The 11,180-nt window shown below is 54.0% G+C and overlaps 1 protein-coding gene across 1 annotated transcript in view; it reads right to left on the bottom strand.

The window, feature by feature from the left end:
- Positions 1 to 7,592: 7,592 nt before the first annotated feature.
- YY1 (YY1 transcription factor) overlaps positions 7,593 to 11,180 on the bottom strand; it is a 28,671-nt gene continuing 25,083 nt past the window's right edge. Inside the window, exons 4-5 of the mRNA XM_045775386.2 lie at positions 9,588 to 9,746; positions 7,593 to 8,761 (exon numbers count right to left, since the gene is read on the bottom strand). Coding sequence (XP_045631342.1) covers positions 8,579 to 8,761; positions 9,588 to 9,746 — 342 coding nt within the window. The 3' untranslated portion in view covers positions 7,593 to 8,578. The remainder of the gene's footprint in view (positions 8,762 to 9,587; positions 9,747 to 11,180) is intronic.

Below are 11,180 nucleotides of genomic sequence, written 5' to 3'. Positions count from 1 at the left end.
GTCAGTGAAAGCGGTGGCTGGGGCTTCTGAGGAAGGTTTGTAAGAGGAACAAATGCACCATGGCACGTCCCAAGGAAATGGGGCTGGGATGCCCGTAGGGACAGTGGAGGCAGAGGCAGCCCTGTGACCTTGGTGGACCTCTGGGCCAGCCTGGTCTGCTCCTTCCTTGGGTTGTCTGCCAGGCATCATGGCCACAGCCAGTTTTCCCCGGGGGAGTGACAGGCTCTAGTTCATGCCTTAGAGACCCCACAGGAGGCTGTGACGCACGTGGGCCACAGGGGTGAGGAGGCCTGGGGGGATGTTATGAACCACAGGGCAACTCAAGGCTGGGAAGGGAGGGCTCCAGCTGCAGACAGGCGGGAGCACGCAGGAAGGAACGGTGATGGATGAAGCCGCCGTGGCGGTTTGAGGGAAACTGAGTCAACAGAGACTGTCTTCCCCCGATTTCTCCAGTGCTGGAGGCCAGCCGTGGCGAGGAAGTGTCGGCCGGTCCTCTGGTGTGCACACAGGCATTGATGGCTTATTCTCCTCCCTCTGGGCCCCAGGTGCAAGGAATGACTACGGCATCGTGCCCCTCACCCCCCCCCCCCACCGGCCACTTTCACGGAGCTGTTCAGTGGCACTCATAAATCAAGAGACCCTCGTCCCAGAGCAGGCCACTCCGAGCCACCTATAGCTGGCAGGTTCTGCGATGTGAGGACCGCTCACGCAGCCTCCACTTCCCCGCAGCCCTCCGTTCGCAGCAACAGCCAGTCTGGGGGAGCCTGGGGTTCGCAAGCCCTCACCACCACCCCCCCAACAGGCCTGGCCGTGCATCCGCTGGGCCGTCCTCCCCCCTGCAGCAGGAGTGTCCCGAGAGCCAGGATCAGCCTGGGCTGGCCCCCTTGACTCCCGTGGTCCGCTCGCCAAGTTCTGTGGCCGCAGGGGACGACAGCCTGGAGCCATAGTTCAGGCACCAGAGGGGCAGGAACCTTGGGCAGGCCCGGGTCCCAGCCTGGGTGCTCTTGGTCTCCACTTCCTTTCTGCAGTGGCCCCCTACCCTGACCTCCGGGGACCTACCCACCCTGAGGGTGGTGGTGCTGGTGTCCACTGTGTCCCGGGCACACTGGAGAAGGGGCAGAGGCTGCGGGAGCCCAGCCTGCGGGGGACACTGACTCCCACCTTGCCCTGGCCACACTCTCCCAGGCCAGCTGACATCTCTCAGGCTGTGATGATCAGTCTCCCTTCAAGGAAGCCCCCCCAAGGGCAGGGCCATGGTGTTTCCATAAAGTTTCCATGGAAGAGTATGTTGAGGTCACCAGAGACAATGGTGGGGGCCAGTGACCGGGCATTAGAACCGGGTGACAGTGGCAGAGCGGCATGTGGAGGGGCAGGGTAAGGCGCGAGTGCAAGTGGTTAGTTGAGGGGGAACCCCGCCCACCGCTGCCTGCGGTACAGGGATGCAGGGCTTCCCACCCCTTCCTCCCGAAGTGCCACACTGAAGCCTCCTGGCCTGGGCAGCTCTTCTCCCAGGTCCTGACTTTCACCCAGGACAGGCGCGGTCGGCCACGGGGGGCCTCTGTTCGCCCTGCCCCACCTCCGGCGGAGCCACCCCCTCCGCGGTCTGGCGGTGCACCAGGAGCCCTCCTGGAACGGCTCCCCTGCCCTCCGGCCTATCCCGGCGGCTACCGGCTGGCAGCAGGAGCCTTTTCTCCTGGACTCTCGCGGCCCGGGCTACCCTCCCACGCCTTACTCGTGCGGAGGAAGATGAAACCCTAGGGACCCAAGGTCACCCGCACTCGGGTCTGCGCCCCCCCTCCGCCCCTCCCACCAGCCGTGCTCAGGCCCTGGCAAGTTCGACAGCAGGCGAGGCCGCGGGACCCCTAAGCGTTCCCGCCCCACCGAGATCCGGAAGTCGCCCAGCGTCCCCAAAAGGGCTGGCTTTCCGGGGGTCCCGGCCGCCCCCGCCACGCGCACGCGCACCCGTCCCCACCCGCCGCGCGGCGCGAGAGCAGCCGGGCGCAGCGCCCCCCCGCGGCCGGAGGTGGAGGTGCACCCGCCGGTGCGGGCGGGGCCGGGGCTGGAGCCGCACAACCACCGACCCACAGGCCAGGCGCGGCCAGAGAGAGAGAGCCGGGAGGGCGGAGGCGAGAAGGAATTGGCCAAGGCGAGGCGTGGAAGGGCAGGCAGGAGCCCCCGCCGGGGCTGTAGACTCACAGGGTCTAGTACATAAGCAACATGCTGCAGGAGGCGCTGGGAGAAGGGGACTGGAGCCCGCCCTGCCACCGCCCTGCTAGATGTAATGCAAGTTCCCTTAACCCCCAAAACAGCCTGACACACAGTTCGCCCTCCAGATTGTGAGTGAATGAGCCAACCCCGGAATTCAAGGACAGGGGAAATGGAAATGAAAACGTGCAGGGGGAAAGTGAGGAGAGGTAGGAGAGGTTGGAGAAGTGGGTCAGGGCTGGGGCTTAGCTTTGACGCTAGGTGGAAGCTTCGGATCTTATTCTGCAGGGTTCAGGTGGGGTGGTGAGAGAGCCAGCCAGGAGACTGGCACAGTACAGTGACCGCAGGAAGCTGGAGACGAGCAGCTGGAAGCAGAACAAGGGGTTGAGCGCCGGCTGGCCGTGGGCAGCCCCGGGGGCCAGCTTCCAAGGCCAGCAATGCACTGTTCCAAGACTGGGCTGGGGGAGGGCACAGAACCCTCCATAAATAGGGACCAGGGCTTCTCTGTAAGAGGTAAGAGGGGCCGCTGGCCCTCACCCCCCACATGAGGCAGCGTTACAGAACTCCTGGTGCAAAGAGCAGTTTGGAGGAGTGCATGAAGCCATGCTTTGCAAGGCCTAGCGCGGTCCTGGGCACAGGAGGTTCTCAACACGCCATGCAGCCAGCAGGAGAGCAAAGCAGGGACACTGGCTTCACTGTTATCTGGGGGCGCCAAAGAAAGCAAGTCCGCAGCCCTCGGTGATCTCAGTTCCTTCCCATCTAAAATCTGGAGGCACACACGACTTTCCACCACGGCTGCCGCTCAGCTCAACCTCAAGGCTTCATGCATCAATTCGGGGCCTTACGTGGGCCTGGGACCCGCCGCCTCAGCAGCAGCGTCAGCAGCCCCTTGCGTCATCAGCAAAAAGAAGGGAAAGTCACACAAATTGAGGAGAGTAAGACTACACCTCCCGGTGCGATCCCTCAGACACCAGGGCCCCGGCCAGGTGCATTTTGCTTTTGGCCAAATCCTAGGTAGCTGCCAGTATAGTTCATCCAGTTTTTAAGTCCATCCCCATTCGTAAGTTCTTTCCGGCACCGGAGCTCCCAGAACTCAACGCTGGGGGGTGGTGGGCCCCAATGCACGAGCATTTCTTTTGGCTGTGCCTTCTGGAAAGTGGGTGAGGTCCTCACGAAAACTCCGGCCCGCTAGTCCCTCCTGGAGCTGAGAGGTTGAGGAAGCATTTCTGGCTGGTGTGAGCGGAGTCCTGCGAGTTTCCACTCCTGTGCCAGAAGGGAACCCGCAGGGCACTGCCCCAGGAGGTACGGCGGCAGGGGCTTGCCGCCAGGTTTATTGTGTAACCAGACTCCGCAAGAGGAGCTCTGGAGGACTGAGGGACAAACAAGAACCACAGGCATGAGAAAGCTTAACAACATTATGCGTTTATTATATTTTATAGAGCCATGTTACACATGCGTGGTGCTTCAAACGGAGTTATCGTTAAAATGTTTTTCTGGATGCAAAGCCATCTGATGCTTGACGCGGATGCCTTAAATACTAGAATATTTCTGCATCTATGACCTATGAGCTAAGGAAAAACCAAGGACGACAATTCCAGAAATGGCAAAGAACATTTAAGAAAAGATGTACATGAGACACAATGCTAAGTCCTTGAGGCAGGGCCTACAGAAGTTACCAGAAAGTGGATAAAAACAGAATTGTTCTATGAAAATGGCTTGAGCAATCACCATCTGTAGATAATAGAGCCTCATAACAGTTATGGATGTCGTAGAAAAAAGGTTATTCTGTTTGGTACTGATGCCCTTTCCCCTGCGCTATGTATGCAGACATTGTGCGGCCCCCAGACACAGCAGCAACAGAATACAGCACAGCAGCTGCCCCCTCCCTGCAACATCCCAACGCGGGTTCTTACGGCGTCTGAGCGTCTTGAAGGAAAAGCAATTCGATCAAACTTGCCACTTTGTGGAAAATCACTTGTTGTGACTTAGATGAACGTGACACCACCACACACTCCCCACTCCGCAGACTCCAAGAACGCGGTCAGAAACATGGCGAGCGGGGCGATCGGCCTGCAGTGAGCTCGATTTGCCTGCTGACCTAAGCTAACGCCCACGTTCACACTCACCATTCCCTTCCAGTGTTGATAAGGGGAGTGGAGGAAGTGTGGCAACAGTATGCCACCCACCCCTCCCACGTCTCCACACCGTCCCAGCTTCAACATCCTCTCCAGCACCCTGCTGACCGGCCTGGAGCGGGTGCCGGCAGCCTTCCAGCCACAGATAGCCCCACTTGTGGAGGGGCCAGCCTCCTTCTAGAAGCCCAGTGCCGCTGCTCTTAAAGGGCTTGCACTCACACTGACTGCATGCAACCAGGGGACCTGAGCACAACACGAGCAAGAACCAAGCTGGCCAAGGCCAGTCAATTAGGGTGCAGGACACCTAGCCAGACATTCGACTGTCTGCACAGGCGAGAGGGATTCTGAAGGCGCGGAGGACCTTCTGTAACGTCCACATGCAGGCGATGGCGTGCATGCCCGAGCTGCGAGGAAGCAGAGCCTGGAGTTCAGGTGGCATGCACCTGCCATGACCTGCTGGGCTTCCACCCGTGCCAACAGGAGCCAGGACACAGGCTACAAAGTCAGACAAGTGCCGGGGGTCTGGGGCCATCCAACGACAGGAAGGCCGCTGGCTCCCACAGGGCACGAAGGGGACGCCTGTGGACAGCACCTGCTCTCCCGCTATACTGACCTTTTGGGATCCTTGCTCTTGCTCGTGGTCAGATGTCCAGAAAATAGGAGGAACTTAGGAATCCAAGATTCATAACACGGCTTCCCTGAGCCCTGCTGATCCCAGGCCACAGAGGAGTCACGCAAGAAGCGATCAATTCTCTCTGCCTGCCGTGCGGGGTGGAATCATCGGGTTTCCAACTCAGGAACTTGGAGGGGGCCAGGTGTTCCGGGGCCACAGACATCAACTGTGAGGTGCGTTAGGACAGCTAGGTTTTGCTGGGCAGAGCGGGGGATAGCAGTACGCCCCCCGACCCCACTGGGGCAACCACTCGGGCCGCCCGCAGAGTCTCTCTGGGTTCTTGCTGAATGGAAGGGACTCTCCTCTATCTGTGCAGAAACCATCTAGAACTCTGCCTGCAAACACTGGCAGGCATCAAGCTAGGATTCTGTCAAAGGGCCTTGCTTGACTCAAATTCAGCAAAATAAGCGACATTTAAAAGAACCTGCACATGAAAACCAAACGGGGGAAAAAATCTCGATTTTCCTCAAATCCTCAGGCCTTGAATCTAGGCACAGCACACAAACACCATATGAAACCAACAGTGTGAGTTCAATGTCACCTTGGAAAATAAATGTCACTCTGGGGTGACAGTTCTTTATACAAATATTATGCTTCCCCCTAAGCCCCCACTACCAAAAAAGGGGGGAAATAATAATAAATCCAAAAATAGAAAACAACATCTTGTTAACTGTAAACTTATCCTCTGGAACTTTTATATTACATATGCTAGAAACATGCATTTATCTCAGGTCGGATGTAAGAAAATATGTCTATCAGTGTTACTTATAAATCACGTTAAGCCTCAAGACAAGGGACTCACTGTTAGAACACCACTTCAAACTGCAGTAAATTACATCTTTAGCAAAATTATAAATTCTAACCACAAGCACGACGGGTTTCGGTCACAGCCAATGAGGACAACGGCTCTTCTTCCACGGCCGCTCACTGATGAGCTTCCTACACTACTGGGGACTGAGAGCGCCCCACCAACCACGAACCTGGAACATGCCACCGTCTTCAAACCCCCACTTCAATTCCTGTCAGAGAGGAACTCTGCAGACCACGAGAGAAAGACACACGGACAAAGGGGCCTGGGGAGCGACGGCTGTTCCCCTCAGAGACAGAGGGGCGGAAGAGATGACCAAGGCATCCCCCAAGGAATCAAGGCACAGAGGAAGGGGGGACCTCGCTCCACACAGGAGCCTGGCTTCTCTGTAGGTCACGGTGTGGCTCTGGGGGCCTGCGGGCGACACATCCCCACGGCATAAGTTGGCCTGGCCGTGGGCCCCTGGGCGGGAGTCCCGAAGACAGCGCCGGGCCCGGGCTCCCGTGTGGCAGTGCGGGGCGAGGGTAGCACGGCCCTGGACTCCTAAGGCGGCCACCACCCCACTGACGTGGCCTTTCAGTACGGCCACCCAGAGACTGCTGACCTGATGGTGGAGAGGGGAAAGAGGGGCGCTTACACCACGGCCACTGGTGGAGGCCTCCGCCCCAGGTCTAGTCAGAGAACCATATGGTGGCACTGGGGCGCGCAGCCCCGAAGGGACCTCCGCCACCGGCTTACCTCTCTCCTGACTGCCAGATACAGCAAAGCCGGGCTTATCCCGAGAACAGCTGGGGTCTTCTGATTAACTCAGTTCCATCAAACTACCCAATGGACACCAGATTCTGAACGAATAAGAAAAAGCGTCTCAAGTTAAATTTGTCATTTAGGATTCAGAAAGGCACTTCAAAATTCCGGAGAGCCACAGGGTCCCTGTTATTAGGTCACCAATCCTCCTGTACGGGACCGATGGAGAAGCTGTTAAGAGACAGGGCTGCATATTTGACCTGATGGTGTCCCGGACATCCGGCACACAAATCTCAGACAGTAGCGAGCTCGCCAACGACCTCGCAGAGTCCAGCGCGCAGCACACACGGCACGTCTGCGTTTTCAATAGATGGGGTTTTGCTGTATCATGGCAGTTTATAGAATCGTCTCACGAGTCTGGTATTTGACTCTAAGTAAAATGCAAAACTCATCATCTCACATTTAGGAGGTCGCAACGCGAGGGGTCAAGTACTCACTGGGTACAGTCTTCTTCATCATCGAGTCACCCTGCTGGTCTGCGCTCGGTATCCGGGGAGAAGCAGACGGAAGCCACTGGCGCGCACCTGCTACTGGGCCAGCACTGAAAGACTCCGCTAGATGGAGGAACCAAGGCTCTCCAACCAACGGCCAAGAACCCTAAGTGCTTCTCGTCAGGGCAGCCAAGGAACCGCTGGGGCCGCCCTGAAGGCAGCCCGCGCCGGCAAGCGCCCTCTGGTCTCCTCTCTGCTCGCGCCCCGTCTAGGTGACAGCTTACCTTGCGAGCACACACACAAGTTGGGGCACAACTGCTTCAGTCACACGTTTGCTGGGGGTGGGGGTGGAGGGTGGGGGGTGGGGAGCTAAAATCAAAATCCTATCACCAACGGGCCCGGTTTGGGGTACTCTGAGGTAGTTCCTTAACTCGGGATGCCTGTCACCTACTCTCTCCCACAATTCAGCCCGCGTAGGAAGTCCCGGAGTATCTATGCACCGCTGCGATCACACGTCACTATAGTTGAGTGCAAAATAAAGGGAACTTGAGTTGCTTTATTTAGCTTCCAATTTCTGGGAGGCTCGAGAATTAGAATTATTCTGGACAACAAAAGGAAATAAGACTGTGCTTACAGATCTTTTTCTGCCATTCTCTTTCCGTAGGACTGCTGTTTTATTGTTGCCCTTTTCTGTTACACGGGGCGTACACACCGGGTGGTAAAAGGTACAATACATTCTACAACGGAGCACCACTTTCTGTAACTGAACAGGCAAAGAATTACACTGAACATCAGCATCTGGCAGTATTTTTCGGAAAAAAAAAGTGACTAAAATGGGTTTAAATTGATTAACACTATTAAATCACATCTAATATTTGATACTACATGATTCGATACAGCTATACGGTACAATTATACAAAATGTGTTAACATCAAAGAATACAACCAAAATTAAGATAGCAAACAAAACCTATATAACTTTTTTTTTACAGGAAAATACTTTTGAAGTATGCATGTAACTGCCCATTCTTTTAAAGAAAATCTACTGCAAGCAAAGTTATCAACCTCCAGAAAAATCACACATAGCATTACTAAGCATATCCCCAAAAAGTGTACAATATGCACACTTGGAAAATACAAAATTAAAAAAATTGTAAGCAACAGGTGAGCTTCATATTTATAAGAATGTGAAAAGAAGTCCCATTTTTAGCACTGTTGTATAAAGAATTGTCTTTTGATGCGAAGTTCATGAATTGTCCTCCTGTTGGGACCACACTTTACAAAAACACCGTGTTTTTGAAACGAGATTACAGAGCAAGATAGAGCATCTTAGCAATGTCATCTTATTAAAGTTTTTTTTTTTTTAAATTTTTACTACTTTATCAAAACATGTCCCTTAGGTGTGTAGGATTCATTTTTAAAATTCTTTCCTAGAAACAATATACAAAGGAGAGGCATATTTATTCCCAATCACACTCCTGGAAGATGCTCCCTGGGGTCGAGAAGGGTCTTCGTCTTCTTCTCACTGGTTGTTTTTGGCCTTAGCATGTGTTAAGATGTGAGATTTCAGGTTAGTTGACTGAGCAAACTTCTTATTACAGCCGTCGAAGGGGCACACATAGGGCCTGTCTCCGGTATGGATTCGCACGTGCGTGCGCAAATTGAAGTCCAGTGAAAAGCGTTTCCCGCAGCCTTCGAATGTGCACTGTCGAGGAAAGACCAGAGATAACCCAACTCAGCGACTGTGACGGGCCCGAGAGGACGGGCGGCAGGCACCCGCGCCTGAGAACAGCCCGCCTCTCTTGCCGCGCACCTTGTCCTCCCTGCTCTGGGGGACACGCGCCAGTCCAATCCCAGGACACGGTGCTGGGCGGGGGGGGCTCGACCTCTGCACGCAGGGCAGCTCCTGAAACCCAGGCACAGCCCTCGGGAATTATTTAAATATGGGGTAAGAGAGACACTTGACAAAACATCAAGAGTCTTCCTCGGGATCGTGTTAGGGTCCTAGTATTTGTGTCGATGGTTCAAAGAAGAAGATACAATTAGTTGGGAAGGTCTCTGGTGTCAAGTATCAAAAAGAACCCTGTTAAATTGAGTGCTGCATTGCTAGTTTGCTCACTTGTGATGGGTTTCTAAAAACAAGACAAAACATGACCCATATGTATTCTTATACGGTAAAATATTGGAAGTTCCCTGTCAGTTACTAATTCAATATACGTCCACCAACTACAGGGAATGAACCGCTTCAATTCCACAGTGAATGCACCGGAAAAGCAGTTTTAGGCTTGCTCTTGAGCAACCCAGTTTTTCTCCTAATACGAAGTACACCCCATCAACAGCCCGAGGCACCCCGCCCCCCGTTCTCCAGGACCAGAGAGACTGCACACGGGGAAGGCATACGCTGGGCCAGCCCTTCCGGACGCTCCAACGGGGCACCATCCTTGGTGGCCGCGTCTGTCTGTCTCTCCGGCACCCGCAGCCCCACCTACACTTGCAGGGTTGTGTGGGGAGGGGGAAGGGACCAGCTCTACCTGAAAGGGCTTCTCTCCAGTATGAACCAGTTGGTGTCGTTTTAGTTTTGAGCTCTCAACAAAAGCTTTGCCACACTCCGCACAGACGTGGACTCGGGGGCCGTGGGTGTGCAGGTGCTTTCGCATGGCAGAGTTATCCCTGAACATCTTTGTGCAGCCCTTCGGACAGAGAGAGAGGCTTAGCGGTTCACACTGCAAACTTACAAAGGATTCAACCACTTAAAACAGCCTTCCCTGACCCGAGGAACAGAACCACCCCCGACCCCCCCCCCACTTACATTTTACTCAGTATCGCAGTAGAAATATTAAATGACATAAGACAAAGCCAGACAGCTGGGAAAGGCCTTCTCGTTTAATGCAAACCCTGTGTTACAGATCAGGAAACTGAGGCTCAGAGATGTCTTTAAGTAGACTTGCCCAAGGTCACACTGCTCGTAGGAGCCGAGTTGGGGGTAGAACCCAGCAGCCTGGCTTCCAGCCACACCAGAGCTGCCTCACTCAACTCTGTCCCCCAGACGAAGTAACAGAAGCCTTGGTAAACAAATGGGGTTGAAATGACAGCAGTCCACCACTACCTTTGGTGGGCCCCATATTCTGTGCTGCAAGAATGGGCTGTCACTCCCCATCGCCTACTGTTCCCTCTTCTCTGCCTCTTTCCCCTTCTTGACAGAGAAAGCAGCAAGAGGGTCTCCAAGGAATGGCAACTACAGAAGAAACTGATTTTGTGAGACACCAGGAAAAGCAGCAGGCACACGGACACCAGAGCGGGGGGGGGGGGGGGCAAATGGGCGTGCGGTGCTCGGGACAAGCATGGCCTTCCCAATTTCTTCTGCAGTTGTTGTCCAGGGATGGAGCGGGTGGGGGACAAGCGGACAGCACAACAGGAGGACAGCTTCACAGGCACGAGGGAGGGGGAAGCCGTGGCTTTGGCACCTTGACCCCCAGGCTGTGCTTCCATTTAGCAAATGGAATTTTTTAAAAAATGTAATTTGGAAAAGAAGTATGCAGAGAAGCTAGAGGGAGGACAGCTACTTAGGGCCTAACTGTTTTCAAATGCTTCTTTACCTACTGGGCCCCAAAGGAACTCATTTTAAATCTCAAAATCTCCACACTAAGTGTGTCAGAAAGCCACACGTAGAACCTGTGAGCAGTCATTAGAAGGCCATCGCCAAGTCAAACCCACCCTTCTTCAATTACGGATTTTTAAGAATTCTTCATCCCATTACAACTTTCTCCCCATCCACATGATTCTTCTTTTTCTGTTAGTTTTACATCCATCCAATTAGATGTGAAACAGACCAACATCTCAAAGTACTTTTTCAATGATCCTTTTCTTTGGAAGACTAACCACATTTGAAAACAATTAAGCACCCCTCTCGTAACACACAGTTAACAGGGCAAATTAAGAAGATTGTGAAGGAAATATGTAGTTTTATTAGGCTTACTTTTAGCAACATCCAAAATAATTTCCAAATTTCCATAATGAGTTTACAACCCCACAAAGGTCCATGGGTGAGACACAACCCAATGTCTTAAGACTGACTTGTTTGTGATCCAAAAAGAATAAAATCCTAACACTGTATATTCAATATA

The sequence above is a fragment of the Ursus americanus genome, chromosome 26 (genome assembly GCF_024610735.1).
Source record: "Ursus americanus isolate L20-20 chromosome 26, mUrsAme1.1.p, whole genome shotgun sequence".
In the NCBI taxonomy this organism is placed as follows: domain Eukaryota; kingdom Metazoa; phylum Chordata; class Mammalia; order Carnivora; family Ursidae; genus Ursus; species Ursus americanus.
Note: the sequence above shows the minus strand (reverse complement) of the source record. Positions and strands in the feature narration are given on the sequence as shown.